The sequence below is a fragment of the Delphinus delphis genome, chromosome 13 (assembly GCF_949987515.2).
Source record: "Delphinus delphis chromosome 13, mDelDel1.2, whole genome shotgun sequence".
NCBI classification, from domain to species: domain Eukaryota; kingdom Metazoa; phylum Chordata; class Mammalia; order Artiodactyla; family Delphinidae; genus Delphinus; species Delphinus delphis.
The window spans coordinates 11318414-11341161 of record NC_082695.1 but is presented as its reverse complement, the minus strand read 5'-3'; the positions used below and the strand labels follow the sequence as shown (position 1 = coordinate 11341161).

At 46.2% G+C, this 22748-nt stretch overlaps 1 protein-coding gene across 1 annotated transcript in view; it reads right to left on the bottom strand.

The window, feature by feature from the left end:
* Positions 1-22748, bottom strand: part of KSR2 (kinase suppressor of ras 2) — a 396776-nt gene that overhangs the window by 305685 nt on the left and 68343 nt on the right. The window contains exons 2-3 of the mRNA XM_060029378.1: positions 14120-14260; positions 10171-10321 (exon numbers count right to left, since the gene is read on the bottom strand). Coding sequence (XP_059885361.1) covers positions 10171-10321; positions 14120-14260 — 292 coding nt within the window. The remainder of the gene's footprint in view (positions 1-10170; positions 10322-14119; positions 14261-22748) is intronic.

Below are 22748 nucleotides of genomic sequence, written 5' to 3'. Positions count from 1 at the left end.
TGACCAGGGATTGAACCCGGGTCCTCGGCAGTGAGAGTGCAGAGTCCTAACCACCGGACTGCCAGGGAACTCCCCCCACCTCTCTCTAATGAGGGAGCCTCGGCTCGACAGGAGTCAGATGGACCCAGGTTCAAACCCTGCCTCTGGTACTTAGTTGCTTTGTGACTCTGAGCTTCAGTTTTCTAACCAGAAAATAGAAATAATAATCACATGGACCTCGTGAGGTTGTTGAAAGGATTAAATAAGCCAGCGCTGCATGTCAGTTACCCAGGCCAGCCCTTGGCCCGGTAAGAACTCAGTATGTGCTCTTACCATTATCATGGACCACCACTCATTCAATCATTCAATAACTACTCTTTACACTCTAGTTCTGAGCCAGGCCCTGGGACAATTCCGGCACAGTGGCTCTCAAAATGTAGTCCCCATGCCAGGAGCAGAAGCATCACCTGGGAACTTGTTAAAAATGCAATTCCTAGGTGCTGACCTGGACCGGTTGAAATGGGAACTCTGGGAGTGGAGCCCTCTGGAGGATTCTGATGCACATCCAGGTCTGAGAACCACTGTTCTAGTGAGAAGGGGTAGAGAAACAAATATTTAAAACGAAATCATTGTATTTGTGACAGGGACCATGAAGAAATGAGTGAGTGACTGAGATGAAGGTGGGATCAGGAGAAGGTCTCATTTAAGCTGAGATCAAAATGATAAGGAACCAGCCAGAGGAAGATCGGAGCAGCACATTCCAGGCAGAAAGAAGGACCCGTGCAAAGGCCCTGAGGCAGGCCTTTCAAGGAAAAGCAGGAAGGTCAGGGTAGCTGGGTGTGGAGACATCAGGAGCCTGGGAGAAGGAGCTGGGATCTGATTCTAAGCTGTAACAGTCCGCCTGGGTCTGACTTGGCTCATCGGGTGTAGTGCACATGGAACCCACAATCCTCAAACAGTTCAGCCCCTGCAGACCATATAGTACGAGTTCAGTGTCAGTTTTGTGCCCAATTCTGCTCAGCACCTGCTGGGTGCAACCACGGTGCTGATCAGAGATGACAGCGGGGAGCCACGTTCTCTTTGTTCTCATTGGGGCGGGACAGGGGGCGGGGTGTGTGTGTGTGGCAGTTCCACAAAAGCCAGAGCTGGCTGTGTGAAGCGGCAGGTGGGCTCGACAGAGGGGCCAGAATGTGGCCTGCAAGAAAGCAGAAATAGAGGCTGTATCGGGAAGGGCAGCTTAAGCCCTGGACTGGGTGCTGACCTGGGGCTCTGCTTCCGGGGCTGTAAGATAAAGGCTGGTGTGCGGGGTGGGGGGTGGCGGGGGGGATGTCCTGTGTCCCAGGGAGCAGCCAGAGGCTTGTGGGGAAAATACACTGTTGCAGATTCAGCTTGGGAGGGAAGGGCTGGGGTGAGGTGGGGGGCAGTGTGCAGGAGGAAGCTGACTTAAAAGAATAATAAGGATGGGGCTTCCCTGTTGGCGCAGTGGGTAGGAATCCGCCTGCAGGGGACACGGGTTCGAGCCCTGGTCTGGGAAGATCCCACATGCTGTGGAGCAACTAAGCCTGTGCGCCACAACTACTGAGCCTGCGCTCTAGAGCCCGCGAGCCACAACTCTGGGCATGCGTGCCACAACTACTGTAGCCCACGTGCCTAGAGCCCGTGCTCCACGACAAAAGAAGCCACCGCAATGAGAAGCCCGCGCACCGCAATGAAGAGTAGCCCCCGCTCGCTGCAACTAGAGAAAGCCCGCGCGCAGCAACGAAGCCCCAACACAGCCATAAATAAATAAATAAATAAATAAGGGTAATCATAGCTATCATATATTAAGCACTTGATTTGCCAGACATCAGGCTAAGTGTTTATATTAACTCTTTTTTTGCAACCATGCCATGAGGAAAATATTATCAGCATGCCCATTTTGCAAATGAGGAAAGTGAGGCAGAGTTAACTAGATAGGGAGGGTTGAGGCTGACCCCAAGGGAAGCAGAACTAAGATGAAGGAGGAGGGAGAGAGACTCACTGATGGATTGACCTTTGCCTAAAGCCAGCTCCATCCATCTCTCCCTTATGAGTGAAGTGAAATCAAATCAAGACGATTCCCTTCTTAAACCCCCTCCAACAGCCTCCCATTCTGCTTTTCCTGCCATGGCTCCGAGGCTCCCCAGGAGCTGGTCCCGCCCGCATCTCCACCTGCACCTTCTCCCTGCCACCCCCGCTCCCTGCACTGTACTAGCCTATTGTCGACTTGGCTAGGCTGGTACCACGTTTCCGGAATCCTGTTCTCTGTGGTTTCAGGTCAGAGTTGGCCAAAAGTGAACATGTACCAGATCAGGGCAGAGAAAGTGAAGCAGCAGCCATCTTGCTCTGAAGGGTGGCAAGGGCAGCAGGCGGCAGGTGCGGACGATGGAGCTCATCCTCCATCTTCCCTGCTCCACGGCCAACTTTCCTTCCTGACGGGGACCCTGGTGACCAACAGTGACCTCAGGTCCACCACCAGACACTTCCTACAAACTCACAGAGGCGATAGCTCCAAAGAACCAATAACCTTCCACTGGCATCTACACCAGCCCCTCTTCATGGTCCTCCTGCAACAACTGGACATGCTGCTTCCAGAGGTTCCCAACAACCCAGGCTGGCTTCCCTTATCAGGGCAGGTTAGAGACTTTGCTCTGAACCTCCAGTTGGTCCTTTCAAACTGTTACTTCCCCAGCTCCTCCTAGCGTTGTATAAGGTCTGCGCTCCGATGATAAGTTCTTTTTCCATTACCCTCAAGTTGTTCTGCTCCCTGACTGATCCCTCACTGATAGAGTCACCAGCAAAAGCAATACTGTACCTGTTCCAGGACCAGCTTCTAAGGCAACTGGTGGCTTCCAATTCCTGCCTCTTGGAATGCTCACTCCAACATAAGAAGCCCAAGCCACGCGCAACATGTGGGTGCCCCATAAACAGCCCAGGTTGAACTCCCATCCAACAAGCAGTGTCAACTGCCATCCACGCATGTGTACCATCTTGAATGTTCCAGCCCAGTCAAGCCCGTAGCACACGCAACCAAAGAACCGCCCAGCCGAGCCCAGCCAACCAGGGAATCATGAAAGATACCAATGTAGGCGCTGTTTTGAGCCATTAAATTGTGGAGTAGATTGTTACATAGGAACGGGTTATCCGAACACGCCCCGCGGTTCAGCCACGTGGGTCTTCTTTCCGCTTCTTAACAGTGCTTTCGAGATTAGATGACCTGTTTCTTCTGCTCAAAATGTTCTTCCCCCCGTCTTCTCATATCTGTATCTTCTTGTCATTCAAGGCTTAGTTAAAATGTCACCTCCCCAGAGAGGCCCACTGTCATGGTCAGTTCAATATGTCAACGTGGCTAAGGCACAGTCCCCAGTAATTCAAGCAATTATTAATTTATATTCCTGCTGTGAAGGTATTTTGTAGATGTGATTAAAGTCCACAGTCAGTTGGCTGTAAGTAAGGGAGATTACCCTCGATAATCTGGAAGGGCTGACTCAATCCACTGAAAGGCGCTAAGAGCAAAACTAAGGCTTCCCTGAAGAAAAGGAAACTCTGCCCATGGACAGCAACTTCAGCTCATGCCCAATCGTTCCAGCCCACCCTTCCTGACCGCCTACCTCACGGATTTCAGACCTACCCAGCCAGTCACCACAATCACATTAACCACATCCTTGCAATGAATCTCTTAATATATTCATTCTACCGGTTCTGCTTCTCTGGTAGAGCTCTGACTGACCCTCCCTCTGTGGCCACCCCATCAAAGCTGGCCACCTAGCCACCATCGTTATCACCCTATTTTAATTCTACACATAAAACTGATCACCGTTTGTTATTTCTCTTGTGGATTGTTTCTCTCAACATATTCTAGAAAAGTGCTGTCCAACAGAACTTTCTGTGCTGATGGAAACGACCTAGAACCGTGCTGTGCCAATAGGGTAGCCACTAGACACAGGTGGCTGTAGATCACTTGAAGTGGGGCTCGTGCCATGGAAGAAGTGAAATCTTAATTTTATTTCACTTCAATGAACATAAGTTTAATTCACCACAGGAGTCTAGTGGCCGCCATATTGGACAGCTCGGGTCTGGAACACAAGGTCCACAGGAGCTGGCTGGCCTTGCCCGCCACTGTGTCCCTAGTCCCCCACCGAGACCGAAACAAAGGCTGTTCAATCGAAATTTATAGTGAATGAATGAGCTGTGTCTGCAGAAGGGTTTCTGTCGCTTGCAATCAGGAGTCCTAACGCGGAGTCTCGCTGTGTAAGGGATTCCTGAGAACCCACAGAACAGGACGCTGGAGAACGGGGGAGGACGTGGTGCTGGAACACACCAGACACGGCGGCTCTTCCGCCGCCACCCAGCCCAGCCCTCCCGAAGTTAGAAGCAACTGGAACAATAGGGCAATCAAGACGGTTCCTACTCTTTGTTCCTGTGGAAGGAAGGCTAGAGTGGAAGGCGGGGTTCTGGTGGGCTTCATTCAATACCCAAACTGAGGAGATACCAGAGAGCATCTGAGGCTGTCCTATTTCGGGGCCACTCTGCAACCTATTTTCCTCCTGGCTGCCAGTTCCCTGCCCCTCCACCCACCCCCGAAACTCAAAAGGAGGAGCTGGAGGGGGGCTCAACAAAGCAAGCTCCCGGGACACCTGTCTGCCAGTGGCACCCTGGGCTCCTCTTACGCTTCCTGGCATCTCACTCCAAGCCACCCACCCACTCTGCAGCCAGGGTGTTTGTTTGAAAACTGGACAAGTAATCCAGGCATCTTCTACTCAAAACCCTGCCATGCAAGCTCTGGGCCATGGCCCACCGTGGCGGCTGGCCCTGCCCCCTGTCTGACGCCAGTTCCCACCTCTCTGCCCAGCATTCCCAGTGGGGCAGCCACACTGGTCTCTCCACGCCTGGGATGCTCCGAGCTCCCTTGCGGAAGCAATGCACTTTGATGTGCTCCCACCACCCCCCGGTCATTAGGAGACCTCCCTCTTCCTCCTCTTGGTCTCAGCTCTACCCTGAAGCCCCAAGAAAGTCATCAGGCCCTGGAACCCAGTACAGTACCAGATGTGCAGTGAGTGCTTGATACATGTGTACAGGAGGGAGGGGTGGGAGAGAGGGAGGGAGAAAAGCAGGGTCTTCCATTACGTTGAACCTGGGTTTTTCCTTCGGAAAGTGAAGATACAAATGAGCACACATTAGTAGGCTAAAAATAATCAAAAAGCCAAGAAACAGCATAGAGAGAAAGAGCAAACATCAGAAAAGAGACAGTCCCGGCAACAGCGCTCTGATACCTGAGCCACGCTCCCACCAGGCTCTCCTCTGACAGGGCAGCTGTGACCCAGCAAAGGAAGGGTCAGGAAGGGAGCCCGTGGTCTTCCTACCTGAGGTCTCCAGCCTTGAAGTGCTCCACAGCGCTTATTCTAACACACTTTCTAATGTACATGCTTATTATGATATAATTTATTGCCTGTCTCCCCCACTAGAATGTAAACTCCATAAGGACAGACATCTAAGCACACATTTTCAGAGATTAGAACAGTGTCTGGCATACTGTAGGCATTCGATAAACTTTGTTAAATGAGTGGATGAATGTTTGTGGTTTCAGGCCATAGCTGATGTGATAAGGAATGGTTGGGATATCCTGGCTTCGGGGTCCCTGGAGCTTGTTGAAGGAATGATCGCACATTCTTTGGTGTCCGGCTAAGGCCGACCTAACAAGATGTGAGAAGAGATGAAAGGGTTAAGCTTTCCTATCTTTGGGGTTCCTTGGGCACTGGGAAATAAGGATAGCCCCAAAACCCAAGGAGGAAAACTAAGATTAGAGTTAACAACTCTAAAATCAAGCTGCCCCTATGCTCTAAGAAAGAGAGAGACTGAGATTACATGCATTCCTGGCCAGACATAAAGCTTCCTTGTCTCCATATGTTTGGTTTCCATACGAGTTTCTCATCACAACTTGTATTCTTTCAGTCCCTCAACAAACGTGCATTGAGTCCCCACTACACACCAGAATTTTAAATATCTGATTTTATCACTGTAGGAGACTCCAGCTTTCTGGCTGAGAGCTGGGAATATGCTGAATATGGTAAGACTCTCAAGAAACGAGAGTCTAGTGCGAAAGACACTTATTTTTTTCTCTAGTTTAGGATGACATTTTTGGTTAAGGTGAAGGGCAGGAAATGACAGGAACCAGCCAGCTCCCAAGATAGTTCGAAGCTTCAAGAAACCAATGATAATTTTTTTTTTTTTTTTTTTTTGCAGTACACAGGCCTCTCACTGTTGTGGCCTCTCCCGTTGCGGAGCACAGGCTCCGGACGCACAGGCTCAGCGGCCATGGCTCACGGGCCCAGCCGCTCCGCGGCATGTGGGATCTTCCCGGACCGGGGCACGAACCCATGTGCCCTGCATCGGCAGGCGGACTCTCAACCACTGCGCCACCAGGGAAGCCCACCAATGATAATTTTTGAACGAAGAGAATTTAAAGCAAGAATCCTTTGAGGGTGGCTCACTGCTTCCCCCTGGTGGAGATCAGTAGCAAGCATGCCAGGCGGCTTTCGCACAAAACTTTTCATTCAACAAAGTGCAGAGGCTTCGAGGCAGGAGTTGGGCCTGAGAATAAACAGGGATTCACCAGGAGGACAAAGGGGAAGGGAATTCTAGGCAGAGGGGTGAGTACCAAGAGGCAAAATCCATGTCTGATCTAGGAAACCCTAAGTAACTAATAGATTAATTGGATATTTAGGGCTTGCGGGGGAAATGTGAACAGTGGGCTTCCAAATGGGAACCAGATCCTGAGGTGCTTTGCAATCCATAAGAAGGACTGTTCTAAGGCACTGGGGAGTTTTCCTGGGCTACATGAGCGGGAAGGTGTATCGATTCAGAGATATTTATTGAGTCCCTCCTATGGGCTAGATATGTAGCTGGGAACAAAATGGTGTATAAAAACAGGTATGATCCCTGCCCTCTTGCAGCTTTAAGGCTACTAAGGAAGAGAGGTATCCATTAAAAAAAAAAAAAACACTCCTTAAAAAAGTTTAAATTAAACTTAAAATGTGAAGAGTGGCACCATAACATTGAGGAAAGACAGAAGTAGAGTACAATGTTAAGGAGATTCAGAGCTGAGTGGATAGTGCTTTACTGAGTTGAGGTTCTCTCCAGGCTGACCCTGGCGCTGGAGGAATCTGGGCATGAGCACAGCCCTTGGTCACTGCTTTCAAGGTCCCAGTGGCTCAAAGGGTGGCATCAGAGGTAGGACATCGTCAAAGGAATCTCAGCTGCCTAGGAAGGGTTGGTGGTGGCGGGAGGATTGATTATGTCAGTGTTTTTTGCAAACCATGGCTCACAGTTCAAAAGTGGGCTGTGAAATCAACGTGGTGGGTCATCACCAGCATTCGGCAAATGACATGGAATAAAATAGAAAAAAGTGTATAAAATATCATGTATAGTAAGAATGAGTATTGTTTCATGAAACTCCTTTTAGTTGTATATGTGAATGTGTACATGCATGTGTATTTGTGTATGTGTGTGTGTGTACAGGGTTGCAATATAAATCATATTTGTTACTGTGTATCTTGATTAAAAAATTTTTGAAAAATACCCGATTAAAGGCCCTCTCAAGGTCTCACCAAGCCCAGAATGTTACAAAGGATGATGGCCCAGCCCACGGAGAGGTGACATAAACCCCTCTCTCAGGAAGAACTGAGGTCCAGCTCATTTATAAGAACTTTTCCAAACTCAGTAGCGCAACTCTGAAGAGAAGATATTAACTCTGAAAAGCAATTAAGAACCTAATCTCACGGATGAACCTAGAGTCTGTCATACAGAGTGAAGTGAGCCTGAAAGAGAGAAACAAATACCGTATGCTAACACATATATATGGAATCTAAAAAAAAAAAAAAAGGTTCTGAAGAACCTGGGGCAGGACAGGAATAAAGGACACAGACGTAGAGAATGGACTTGAGGACACGGGGAGGGGGAAGGGTAAGCTGGGATGAAGTGAGAGAGTGGCGTGGACATATATACACTACCAAATGTAAAATAGATAGCTAGTGGGAAGCAGCCACATAGCACAGGGAGATCAACTCGGTGCTTTGTGACCACCTAGAGGGGTGGGATAGGGAGGGAGGGAGGGAGATGCAAGAGGGAGGGGATATGGGGATATATGTATACGTATAGCTGATTCACTTTGTTATAAAGCAGAAACTAACACAGCATTGTAAAGCAATCATACTCCAATAAAGATGTTTAAAAAAACAAACATACAAACAAAAAAAAGAACCTAACCTCAAATGCTCACTCTCATGCATTGTGGGGGGCGGTGGGAGGGAGAGGCATAAATTGGTACGAATTTTTGGAAAGCCATATGGCGACATTCACCAGAAGTCTTAAAATATGTAAACACTTTGCTGCAGGAACTCCACTCCTATGAATTCACACTACAGGGATCGCCAAGGATGTACCCAAAGTTAACACTCAAAGTTGTTCACTGCAGCAATGCTTATAACAGGAAAAAAAATGGATACAACCTACATTTCTAGAAATAGGAGGCCGGTGGAATAAATGGTGGCAGATTTCAGGCGTTAAAAATGAGCAGGAAATACACTTATTGACAAAGGAAGGTGTTTATGATATAACATTGTAGTTCAGTGCAATTTTTTAAAGGCGAGAAAATTCCCAGCTGCTTCTCACAGTAGGTAGAGAGAAGAAGTCCCCCTGAAGCAGGTTTTGCCTGCACTGAGTGACTGAGCGGCCTTTTTTAACTATGTGAATATTAGGTGAGTCAATAGCATTGTACTAGAGTGAAGAATAACATGACCTTTATAGCTAGTCAACCAGGGGTAATTCTGCACCCTCCCTGGAACATTTAGAAACATCTGGAGACATTTCTGTTTGTCATGACAGGGATGAGGCAGGGGCGCTACTGGTATCTAGCGTTACCTCTACTGGTAGAGGCCAGGAATGCTACCAAACATGCTTCAGTGACAGAAGAGCCCTCAATTCAGGGCTATTTGATGATGATCGTAGCCATCATTAGAGTCTGCTAGCAAGAAAGAATCCAAAAGGGCGTGCATGGGGGAGCTGGGCCAATGACCTGTTTCAAACATGTTCTTTTTTGTCCACTTCCGTATGCCCAGCCCTGCTGGCACACATAATCACTCCACAAATACTCGTTGAACGTTGCATGTTGAATCCAGCTAGGGCACCTATAGATGAACAGCCACCTGACTTTATCAGTGCCAGACTAGTGCTCAACAGTGACTCCTTGTGGTGGGAACTGAAACAACCATGCAGGTGGACCAGTAAGCTTTTCTTTGGCTGTTTGCAGAGCTGATCGCTTAGGACTGAAAAGGCCCCAGAGATAGTGGAAAAATCATGAGGCTAGAGGAAAGCAGGAAACCTCGATCAGAATGATGTTTGGTGTCCTGCTAATCAGGGAAAACAGGTATTTGAGAAATTAATGAAAAATAGCAAAGAAAGATTACAATGTTGGACCTCAAACTGATAAAAACAAATCAGAGGTTATTTTGTTAGGTGAAAAAAGCAGGTTTCAAAATAATATGTATGGATAATCCTAGCTTCATGGTTTTATCATTTATTGTTTAGAGAACCTATACACATACCCATTTGTCAGGAAGAATTATACCAAAAATTATACCAAAATGATAACAGTAGAGGGTGGGGACTTGGGTTGGTTTTTTTTTTTAATCTATTTTCTAATTTATTTTACAATGAATGTATATTATTTATGGAAAAAGAAAAATAAGAAGTTAGATGCTGAGCCAAAATACAAAGGCACTTCCCAATGTATAAGGTAAAAAGACCCTAGGGACTTCCCTGGTGGTGCAGTGGTTGGGAGTCCACCTGACGATGCAGGGGACACAAAGCCCTGGTCCGGGAGGATCCCACATGCTGCGGAGCAAAAAAAAGACCCTAGTCTTTCACTCACGCCCAATATTTCCATATATGGACCCTAATTATCCAGAAGCCCATGCCCTACCACCTCAGAAGGTCTCCCTTGGGCAAGACTGCTTCTGGCTCCAAATTCCAGGCCCCTCTTTCCTCTGCTCATGAGAGGTACGCACCATCCAGAGCCGGCTCTGCCTCATCCCGGCCTGCAGGTGCGGGCACAGGAACCCGGAGGAATGGCGGCACACGTCGCGGACGCGTTTCCATCCCCCTGGGGCTGCTCACCTGACATGTGGACGTTCCGTAGGCAGGAGAGGGAGGCATTGAGGCGGGCACACTCCTCCCGGTTGGCCCCGTATTTCTCCACGGTCTCACACACCTGCTCGTCCGTCATCTCCAAGAGGTCCTCCAGACTCAGCTGGCCCGGGGTGATCTCCTAGCGGAGGGAAGAGAGAAGGAGGGTAAACAGACCGGAAGCGCCCCGAGGGGAGGCCTCCATGTCGCCCTCTAGTGGTACCTAGAGGAAGGCCAGGCTCTCCGTGGATGTCGGCTTAGCATAACGGTTGGGTCTCCTCACTCCGGTCAGACAGGCCTGCGTTTGAATCTCAGCTTTGCCACTCATTAGCTAGATGATCCCGGGCAAATCACTTAACCTCTCTGAGCCTCACTTTACTCACCTGAAAAGTGGGAATCTTAAGCTCATGTGCTCTGTAAGGTCGCAGGTATGCTTAGCACATAGTCGGAGCTCTGTAAATGGTGGCTGTTAATTACCTGTCTCCCCATGCAGTTTTTGAACTCCTTATAGGCAGGGCTCCAATTTACTCATCTTGGAAGGCCTTCCATGCCTCCTGCCCGGCTTGGACTGCAATGATTTGTCCCAAATCCAGGGTGAACTAATAAGAGCAGAGAAAACTGGACAGCCCAAGCCTCCTGATGGCTGGTCTCCTTTCCCTTTTCTTCTCTCTTTCCCAGCCACACATTCTAGGGCTCAGATTGGGGGTTCAGGAACCCTAAGGGGAAAGGGGGGCTGGAACCCTGTAGGTGGTTCAGTGCTGTCAATCAAACGGGATTTGGGTCTGAGCCCGATAGGGCAAGACTTTGCAATCTAAGACGAAGTGGAGTACAGCATAGAGTGGGGAAAGGGACACCGCTGAAGAGATGGGCTGGAGGAAAGGTAGGATTGCCGGCTATAACTGTGTTGGTCAGGTGTCCCTTCACCACCGCCAGCAACCATCCCTCCCTTCCCCGAAGCAGTGTGTCCCTATACACCACAATATGGACACACCTGGAAATTGGTCAAACTTCTATATTCACGCATCTAAAAAAAAACAGCCTTCACATTATAGCACTTATTGGTAACCAACATTTTACATTTATTATTATTATTACTATTATTAAAATAAGAGTTTTAGATAGCAAAGAATGGCGATTCTAAGGCAATATTATGGAGTACTTCCGCCCTCTTGTGGCCATACCTGTGTATTACAAACAAATGAGACACCATCCTGCCCCACCCCGCCCCCGCCTTAATCTGGCAGTCAGAAAGATGAAAACTGCATCGACACAAAAATTCTATGAAAAAAAAAAAAAAGCTGCCGGGCAAAAGCTGAAACCCAATCAGTGCCTCTCCAACTCACTAGGTCAGGGGCAGAGAAAGAACAGTAATGAGTCACATAGCAGCTTCCTCAAATAGGGACTGTTACAGGGAAGTCCACATTAAGCAAGGTGGTGCACCAGGATCTGAAAGTGTGAATTGAATTACATTTAGAAGGGATGATTCACAACATAAAAGAATTCTCCTCTTTGCTGCAAGATCCACTTGTGCATTTTAATCCTATAATTTACCCTCCAAATACTCAATTTACACTGAAGTTTACGGTTCACACACACACACTAATCACAGCAGGAAGAATGACAGAAAAAAATGGAGAAGGCTTTAACTAGCTTGGCCCAAAAGAGGAGAGGCACTTCTGTTCGATTTATTCATAATAATAATAATAATTGAAATAGAACACTGTTTTAAGTGCTTTTCATGGATTTTCTCTAAAGGTCACAAAGACCGCATAAAGCAGGTACTTTTACCATAATCATCAGTCTGTAACTAGGACATTGGCATTCAGAGAAGTCAGACCACCATCACCCAGGGTCACACTGTGAGTAAGTGTGAACCCAGGCAGTCTCACTTAGGAGATTTCTCCATACTGCTGGTTCTTCCACAGAAGGGGGCCGCCTGGGGGACACACGCGTGAGCTGCAGACAGAGAGCTGGAAACCCAGCTCCGTCCACACCACCTGGTTGGTGGCCTTGGACTCGATTCTCATAGACTAAGACAAGAGCCAGAGCCCAGGCACCTGCAGGCCAGGTAAATGTAAATGAGCAAAGCTGAGGACTAGCCTGCGGGATCCTAAGGGGCAGCAGAATTCGGTTCACTGACACCAGACAGGAATTCGGTTCTGTGCGGTCAGCAATTCCGATTTTTCGAGAGAAGCCGAAGATCTGAGTTTTTTATGCAGACTCTTCCAACTCTTAAATACTGGCTCAAGAATAATTTTGAAGACAAACAAAAAATATCTGTGCCTCAGATACAAGATACAGCAGAGGGCCACTAGTTTTCAACCCCTGAAGGTTTGTCTCGGTCTTATTCGCCTCAATTGATAAATAAATGGTCCCGAAAGCCTCTGAAACATGTATGGAGCCATGCAAATAAAATGTACTGTCTGTACTTTTATGGGACCTTTCATTTTAAGGATATTCACACGAAACCGCCATCCTGGGAATGATATTAAGAAACAGAGACTCCTACACCATCTGGTGCGTATGCACAAGATGCAGGCGGAGGGGGGAGAGGGGAATGTGAGGCTTCTGTACCCCCAGCTCAGGACTGTTATATGTAGCAGGTTCGGGCAAGATCACATTGGGAACAAGGTCTAAAAAGACAAAAGGATCTTCCAGGCCTCTTTGAGCAGGAAGCAGGGGGTGCCTTGAGAAATGGCACTTGGTCCTGCAGGTGAGGGGGGCGCCCAGAACGCCCTCTCCCCAGCTCAGGGAGGCCCCCCAACAGGAAAACGAGGAGAAAGCACCGTGCTTCCCACTTCACACTCTGGAGTCCATCTGAGCTGGGGTTTCCTGCTAGCCCCGCCCACTCACGAGCAGGGCAACTCCCTCCATCTTCTAGCCTCGGTTTCCTGCTCTGTACAACGGGGTAAAAGTCATACCTACCTCAAAAGGTCGTTGTGAGGGTCTGAACAGTCTCAAGAGTTGAGATCCTGCATGTAAAACCCTCAATACTATGCCTGGCACTGAAGATTCAATGAATGAGAGCTGATTTTATTAGGAAAGTTTCCACCCACTCACTGAAAACAAGGGGGGACCCAAGATCCCAGAGGGTAAGGAAATCTCACCATCCTTGAAACCTTAAGGAGGTGATCCACTCCTGGAGCGTGGACACAAGACAACAGGTGTTCTGATTTTGTCACTAGAAAACCTATTACTTCCAAAGTGTTCAGTAACAGCAACAACAATAATAAGTTGACATTTCCTGGGTACTATTAGGTTGCAGACTATGGGCTGAACATTTTACACAGATCATCTTATTTTATCATGCCAACTACTTAAGAAGAGGAGACAACCATTACCCCATTGAACAGATGAGAAAACCAATGTCCTAAGATATGCTGCCCAGTATGGTGGCCACTGGCCACATTAATGAACATTAAATACAATTAAAACTTGAGTTCCTCAGTCACAGGCACTAACCACAATTCAAGTGCTCAGTAGCTACATGTGGCTGGTGGCTACCACATCAGGCAGCACAGATATGAAATATTTCCACCATAGTAGAACATTCTGCTGGACAGCACTGGTCTAAGAGGTAAAGTGATTTGGCCCAGGAGGCTGAGTCCTTAAGAGGCAGAGCTGAAAGAGGGTCTATCTGACTCTAGGTCCACACTCTTTTTTTTTTTTTTTTTTTTGGCCACACCTCACAGCATGTGGGATCTTAGTTCCCTGACCAGGGATCGAACCTAAGCCTGGATTCTTAACCACTGCACCGCCAGGGAAGTCCCTAGAACCACACTCTTAATGACCCCATTCAGACAGCATCAGAGGTGCTCCGTGCCCGCATCCAACGCGTACTTAAGTCCTACTATGAGCCAGACACAGCCAAACACCCACTGCCTGAGGGGGCTGGCTGCCGGCCAGTAAGGGGCAGAGGGCAGGGGTCGCCTCCAGTCACCTCCAGGACTTCCTTCCGCACGTCGACGATCCGGAACCAGTGCCGGAGCTGGGGGAAGCCGTCCAGCTCGGCATTGCGTTCCTGCAGGGCTACCTTCTTTTTGCAGGACAGCTGCCGGCTGAAGTACTTCACCAGCTTGCTCTGCGGAGACACAGAGAACAGAGGACATGTCTCAGAGGCACTGCCACAAGGAGGAGAGGCAAGCATCTCCCCAAGGTCCCCTCCGCACCCCAACTCCGTGTTTTAAAGACCGGTTCAACTGCAGTGAGACCCAGTTTCCATTCATGTCCCAACTGTGTCGGTGAAGATGGGCAAACAGGCAGGTTCCAAGATTCTGCTGGGGAGCACGGCGTGCGTTGTACCCGTGTAGTGGGGGCGGGGTTTGGACTGTATCCATCCACATCTCCACTGCACCAATCCTTTGACCTTCACAGTTGCACTTGTAGGAACTCCTCCCACAGACACCCCATCCTGTGCCAAATGACTGTGGAGAAGGATATTTCCTACAGTTCTGTTTGCAATGGCAAAAGATTGCAAACACCCTGAGGGGCCATCGGTAGGAGACTCATCATAAATGAGGATACACGCACACAGCGGAACTCTATGCAGCTGTAAAACAAAAAGAGGAAGTGTGCTGTGTACTAAGACAAGATATGCTGATAAATAAAAATAAATACTCTCTCATTCATGTGGGAAATGTTTACATTTGTGTATCTTTGTAAATGCAGACGCTCTCTGGAAAGATCCCTAATCTTCTAGGGAAGGAAAGAGGGAGGGAGGGGGACAGAGGTGAGAGGAACATTTTGTTTAACCCCTTTTTTACTATTTCAGTCTTAAGTCACATGCAAGTATTCATAAATTAACAAATACTTTTAAAGTGAGGTGGACCCCGGGACTTCCCTGGAGGTCCAGTGGTTAAGACTCCATGCTTCCACCGCAGGGGGGCACAGATTCGATCCCTCATCCAGGAACTAAGATCCGCATGCTGCCTGGTGTGGGCAAAAAATAAATTTAAAAAATAAAATAAAATGAGATGGACCTGAACCCATGCTTCTAGAGGGATGCCATGCCATGAAAAAGGAAAGGTTTTTTTTTTTATTGCCTATTATGTAAAAACTAACAACATTAACAAAAGAAAGGCAATAGGTGTGCATGAGCAGAGAAAAAAGTGTGCAAGACACACCCCAGCCTGCTAAGTTGGGATGGGGAAGCTCTATAGATGGGGTGAGAAAAAAACGGTTGTATTTCTTTATATATTTTTGCTTTGTTTCAATAGTTACTCAAAGCATGTTTCATTTTTGTGATTTAAAAGCTATTTAATAAAGATAATTCAATGAAACAAAAATAAAAATCCTTAGTTATACAAATGCTTTTGACATTTTAAAGCACCTGTCAGCCAATATTTATCAAGAAGGGGGTCCCAGAATTCTAGGATCACATCATTTGGAGCAGGGCATGACAGCAGTGGGCACCTGTTTCTGTCTAGCTGGTCTCCATACAAAGACTATTTCAGCTTTCTTTTGGGGAGCCTCCTTCTTCGGCTCCCAGTTCATATGGCTGAGGTGAGGCTGGCTTCACCCACCCACCCCACCACCACCGGGCTGCAGGGTGGGCATGTGACCCAGGTCTGGCTGCAGCCTTTGGAGCAGAAGTAACAAGTAAGCCAGGCTGGGCCGCCGAGAAACCTGCCCATCAACCCTTCCCAAGCACTCAGAGGACAGCTCCCACTTCCCACTGGAATTGTCAGGAGGGCGCCAACGAAGCCAGGAGCTGGCGGGGCATCCCTGTTGCCATCGAGGAGAGCTCACCTGACACTGAAGCCCACTGGAAGAAATCAGAAAACTGGTGCTTAAGTTAACGTTAATTTTATTCACCTCACTAGTAAAGAGAAAGTTGCCATTCTTTTTTTTTTTTAACGGAGATTTTTTAAATTAATTTATATTTTTGGCCGTGCCGCGCAGCATGTGGGATCTTAGTTCCCCAACCAGGGATCAAACCCGTGCCCCCTGCAGTGGAAGCACGGAGTCTTAACCACTGGACCACCAGGGAAGTCCCAAAGTTGCCATTCTTGATCAGCCCACATTCTATTGCAATAACGGCACAAAAATCACCTTATGCTAATGTACCTAGAATGCTTTTCATTTAGAATCTCAATTCCGAGTGTTAGAATAGAAAATTTCAAAAAGAATATGTTTTTTCTCTAGCTTATTTCTGAATGAATAGGGTCTGACCTACTGAGACTTCAAAGCTGGGCTCTCAACTAAGACATCCATAGAACTTTCATGTCTCTCGTTTTATTTTACGACTTGTTTTAACTATTCTCTTTACACAGGTATGGAAAACCACACAAAAGAAAGAAGTACACTTTGACACGTTCCCCATCATTCTTTGAGCACTTCCTTACTCTCTGACACCACAAAATTTTCTAGGGTCATCTTATTCTTTTCCTGACCCAACCCTGGAATCCATCGTTTCTCCAAGGAGTGTTGGTTCCTCTGAGCGGAATATGGTATTCAGAAGCCAAGATCTGGGTACTTGGTGAGATTATTGATACCGGGGTGTCATCATTTCCAGTCCCCTTAGTAGACAGCCTAGGCAACATATGTATGAGCAATGCATATGTGAATACGTAGATACACAAATCTGCACCTATATTTATTTTGCTATTTATATGTATTGATAACTGATACCTCTAATCCCAATCCAACACCATGGGGTTTATTCTAGCATTTTCCCTCCCCACATTTGTATCACTCTTCTCAGGCAGTGAGAAAAACAATCCTCAATATACTTATTTATTGGCTCCGTCTGCTGAATTTAGCGAATTCCCTAACTCCACCAGGCCACTGCCCTGCCTGGGTGCTGCCCTCATGAACCCTGACCCCTGCTGGGCTGCCCTCTCACCCTAGTTCTGCTGCCTGCCTTGTTTTTGTTTTTGTTTTTTGCGGTACGCGGGCCTCTCACTGATGCAGCCTCTCCCGTTGCGGAGCACAGGCTCCGGACGCGCAGGCTCAGCGGCCATGGCTCACGGGCCCAGCCACTCCGCAGCATGTGGGGTCTTCCCAGACCGGGGCACGAACCCGTGTCCCCTGCATCGGCAGGCGGACTCTCAACCACTGTGCCACCAGGGAAGACCTTGTTTTTGTTTTTGTTTTAATTGAAGTATAGCTGATTTACAGTGTTGTGTTAGTTTCTGGTGTACAGCAAAGTGATTCAGATATAGATATAGATATGTATATATCTATCTATATATATTCTTTTTCATATTCTTTTCCATTATGGTTTATCACAGGATATTGAATATAGTTCCCTGTGCTCTACAGTAGGACCTTGCTGTTTATCCATCCTATACACAATAGTTTGCAACTCTTAGTCTCAAACTCCCAGTCCATCCCTCCTCTACCCCGCCCTTGGCAACCATAAGGCTGTTCTCTATGTCTGTGAGTCTGTTTCTGTTTTGTAGATAAGTTCATTTGTGTCATATTTTAGATTTCACATATAAGTGATATCACATGGTATTTTTCTTTCTCTTTCTGACTTACTTCGCTTAGCATGATAATCTCTAGTTGCATACATGTAGCTTCAAATGACATTATTTCATTCTTTTTTATGGCTCAGTAGTAGTCCATTGTATATACGTACCACATCTTCTTTACCCATTCACCTGTCGATGGACATTTAAGTTGTTTCCATATCTTCGCTATTGTAAACTCTTCTGCTTATGAACACTGGGGTGCATGTATCTTTTCAAATTACGGTTTTCTCTAGATACGTGCCTAGGAGTGGGATTGCTGGGTCATATGGCCATGCCTTGTTGTTGTTGCTGTTGTTTCAGATATTGATGTTTGCCGATGGATTCTCAAATCCAACATCCAGGCACCACCCCCAACTCTGCTCTGGTTTCACACGCTGAGAAGCGGACACGAGTGAAACTGATTTAATCTCGGTGTCAAATGTCCAAAATGGTCATTTCACCAGCTACATGTGGCTAACTGAACATTTAGGGTATTGCTATAGGGTGATTAAGGAATGGAATTTTAAATTTTATTTAATTTAAATTTGAAAATGGAAGCCACGTACAGCATTTTTCTGTTAAACATAAACTTATCATTTTGATAGAGCTACATTTTACTTTAACTTTGACATTTTAGGGTCTGAATTGAGATGTGCTGTAAGTGTAAAATACACATTGGATTTCAAAGACTTGATAGGAAAAAAGTAACATAAAATATCTCATTAATATTTTTACATGGATTACATGTTTCAATGATAATCTTTTGGATACATTGGGTTAGATAAAATATATTACTAAAATGAATTTCAGCTGTTTATTAATGTGGCTACTAGAAAATTTTAAATTATACATTTGGTTCACATCTGTCACCCTCATTATATTTCTAAGGGACAGTGTTGCTCTAGGGCTTTATCCTAAAGAAATAATTAAGGATATTCATGAAGTCTTGCTCCAAGTGGATAATAGCCATGAAAGATTAGAAACAATCCAACTCTTCAGTGATAAGAGCTGATGTAAATAAATTACAATGTATTCATATAGTGGCATACCATTTAAAGATGTACAAAATATGTATAATATTTGTAATGTATAAATAATGTATTAAAAGCTTTATAAAGCTATACGAGTATAGATGCAAAAAGCCTTGGGAGGGTATATAACAAAATTAAGATCACGGGTGACCTATTTTTTTCCTGTTTGCACATCTGTAGCAATCTTAGAAAATACGATGTATATGCATTAGCTGCTTATCAATGGAAAAAAATGTTTGGATAAGGTTGGCAATATTTTTTAACGCTGATGCTATCCAATGTCAATGAGAATGTGAGAAACCATTGAGAATGCCACCAGAAAGCAATTTGATTTGGAAGTATCAACATTTTTTTTTCAATTGAAGTATAGTTGACTTACAATGTTGTGTTAATTTCTGCTGTATAGCAAAGTGATTCAGTTATACATATACATATATATATATACATTCTTGTAAAAATTATTTTCCATTATGGTTCACCACAGGATACTGAATATAGTTCCCTGTACTGTACAGTAGGACCTTGTTGTTATCCTTTCTACCTATAATGGTTTGCATCTGCTAACCCCAAACTCCCAATCCATCCCTAACTCCCTCCGCCCTGGCAACCACAAGTCTGTTCTCTATGTCTGAGAGTCTGTTTCTATTTCATAGATATATTCATTTGTGTCGTATTTTAGATTCCACATATAAGTGATATCATATGGTATTTGTCTTTCTCTGACTTACATCACTTAGTCTGATCATCTCTAAGTTCATCCGTGTAGCTGCAAATGGCATGATTTCATTCTTTTTTATGGCTGTGAGTAGTATTCCATTGTAAACATGTACCACATCTTCTTTATCCATTCATCTGTCAATGGACATTTAGCAGGATTGATGGAACCATGTCACTGCTCAAACACCCATGCTTGAAGAGCAGCATTTCCCAAGTGTCGGTACCACTGATAACTTGGGGTGGTACCCAGGCATGGCAACATTGGGTCCCATAATGAGCACATTCTTTCCTGTCCTAATCTCCCTGCAGCCATCTAATTATATATCAAAGAGACAGTCTCAGTTCAGTGATATTATGTCTTTAACACCTAACACTGGCTAATCTCTCTTTATAACAGACAGCAGGACACAGACTCACAGCCCTGGGCAGGTAACAGTATTTAACAACTTAATGATACATGTTCATCGTATTTATTTTCTTGATTGTCTTCCATTTATGGCAAGTGATACTAGTTTTCTATTACAATAGTTGTACAAAGCTTTAATTTTAGATACATGTATGTTTTTAGAAAATTGGGTTTGGTTGATAGCAAAATACACAGATATGACAAAAAGTACGATGGTGACACAAACTGATGAGTTTGGGCAACACTGTCCTATAGAATAATGTTCAAACTCTTTTGACTATTATTTGGGGTTCATCTCAACTCCATTATTCTCCTTGCCTCTCATTTCCATGCAATTCCCTAAACACGTCACCTCTCTATGCATTTGCTCAGGCTCCTCCTACCTAAAAGTCCTTTCCATATCCCCCTGTGGTAGACGTAAAGAGGACCTGAATCCTTTACCCCTCCTATCTCCACATCCTTTGCGATATGACTTTGCAGTGAACTCACTAAACAGGCAGAATCGGTACCAGCACCCAACCAGTGTGACTTGCCTCCGCCAAGAGAAAGAGGCCTCGTGCGTTTCTGCTTGCTCTCTTGAATCTCCATGAGAATGTGCCCAGGCTGGTCAGCTAGTCGCTGAAGGATGAGAAACTACACAGAGCAAAGTCAAGTTTTCACAGACATCCAAGCCAAAGCCATCCTAGCTCAGCCAAAAGCAAATTGTTGCCTGGGGCTGGCTATGAGCGAGCCCAGTCAACATCAGAAGAGCCACTAATCTTCAGGGAACCAATTAAAGTTTATATTGTCCACAACTAAGGGTTTGTGATTGTTATGCAGCATTAATGGAACCCATAGCTAATTGATATACCACCCCATCAACTCATGAAAATCTGACTTTCTCTCCAAAGCCCATCTCAGATGTCACCTTCTCCAGCAAGTCTTTATCGATTCTTCTCTGGCATTTTATTTGTACATACGCTATAATAAAATTTATTACTGTTTTCCTTGCATTATAATTGGTGAGTAATGAAGACACAGGAGTCTTAAAGGATTAAGGAGCCCTTTTCAGATTTGGAAGAGTAAATGAAATAAGCATAACGATAAAAATAAAAGTACCGGGGCTTCCCTGGTGGCGCAGTGGTTGAGAGTCCTCCTGCCGATGCAGGGGACATGGGTTCGTGCCCCGGTCCGGGAAGATCCCACATGCCGCGGAGCGGCTGGGCCTGTGGGCCATGGCCGCTGAGCCTGCGCGTCCAGAGCCTGTGCTCCGCAACGGGAGAGGCCACAACAATGAGAGGCCCGCGTACCGCAAAAATAAATAAATAAAAATAAAAGTACCATTATTGAGCACTTCCGTGTGCTCTTACATGTATCATGTTAATATATCCTCACATCCCCCAGAGCTAGGTGCTGTCAAGATCTACATTTTACAGATGAAGAAATGATGCCCAGAGAAATTAAGTCATTTGCTCACCATCACACAACTTACGTAGAGAGCTAGGATTCAAACCCAAGTCTGATTCCAAAGCCCCAATATTGCAGAAAAGATAACTTTATTTTAGTTTACTTTACTTATTTAATAAACACATCCATATATTTTCTTTGTAAAGAAGAAGCTAGAACGCTTCAGATAAAGCCAAAGCTCCCTGTGACCACTATTCCCACTGATGCTGGCCTCCTTCTCCCTGAAGATAATGGGGGTAACTATTGAGATCTGGTTGGTGTTCTTCTTTCCATACCTTTTCCTATGTACTTTCACATATATGTACATACATGTAGAAACTCTGCAGTGTTGTTTGATGGGTAGGTTTGTGGGTCTTTTCACATAAATTGTATCATACTTTTTTCCCTTGGTAGCAAGCCTCCAGGATCTCTCCCTGTTTTTTCATACTTTTTCATACTACCTCTTTCCTTTTAATCTTCCGCATGAGGCATTCTTTTGATACCAGGGTCAAAAGTCCATGATGAGAGCATCTCTGGGATGTCTGCTGGGGGCATCTTTGTCAGTTACCATAAAGCATTCTGGGGAATAATGGCCATGATCGCGCAGCCACCGTGCACTGAATACTCACAGTGTGCCGGCGCTGTGAGATAAATGCTTTGAATGTGTTTGTTTGTTTTTAAATCCACACAGCAATGCTAGCTGTGAGGCCGGTGTTCTGAGCCCATTCTGTGAATGAAAAACCTGAGGCAACAAAAACATTAAACCGCTTGCCTGGATCCACAAAGCTAGGGTATGATCCCAAAGTTCCCTTCTTTACCAGGATGCTGCACTCTGAGTTGCTCATAGGTCCTTCCCACCAAATGGGAAATCCAAAAGTTGGCTATCAACCCCTCAAGGGCAGGGAGACAGTCTCACTCGTTTTGGGAAGCCTACTAGGTGTTGTGGGAGAAGTGCGTTTCTGAATTCCAGTTCTGAGGCTTGGGCAAGTCATATCAGCTCCCTGGGCCTCCACTTTCTCATCTGTGAAATGGGCATATATCACCTTTGCTCACATGCCTGCTGAGGCATCACATGAGATAATGTCTGTGCGGAAGACAGGCTGAGCCCCACCGCACCCCACCCCTCACAAAACGACGCGTCCTAGCTATTTGCTGAAGGAATGTTTGGATTCTGGGGAGGAGTTTCCAGGGTCACCCAGAGACTGGACCTACACCTGCCCAGAAGCCAGAATCAAGGGGCATCCCCACTATGATGCATTAGAATGGAGGAGACAGATGGGTGTAGGAAGCAGATGGAGTGTGAGGCGGCAGCCACAGGTCCAGGGCTTCCCCTTGAGCCAAAGAGGAATACAGATCACCTTTCCGGACAAGAGCATGGCTAGTCCAAGAAGGGAAAACCCCAGAAAACTGCCCAGAACGTGAAGTTGGACTGGCCAGAGATGGCGCAGAACTTCCCAAATGGGGATCCTGGGGATCAGCAGCTCTTTCCACCAGGTCCCCAGGGCTGGTGCTGCAGGATAGTCACAGCTGTCAGCT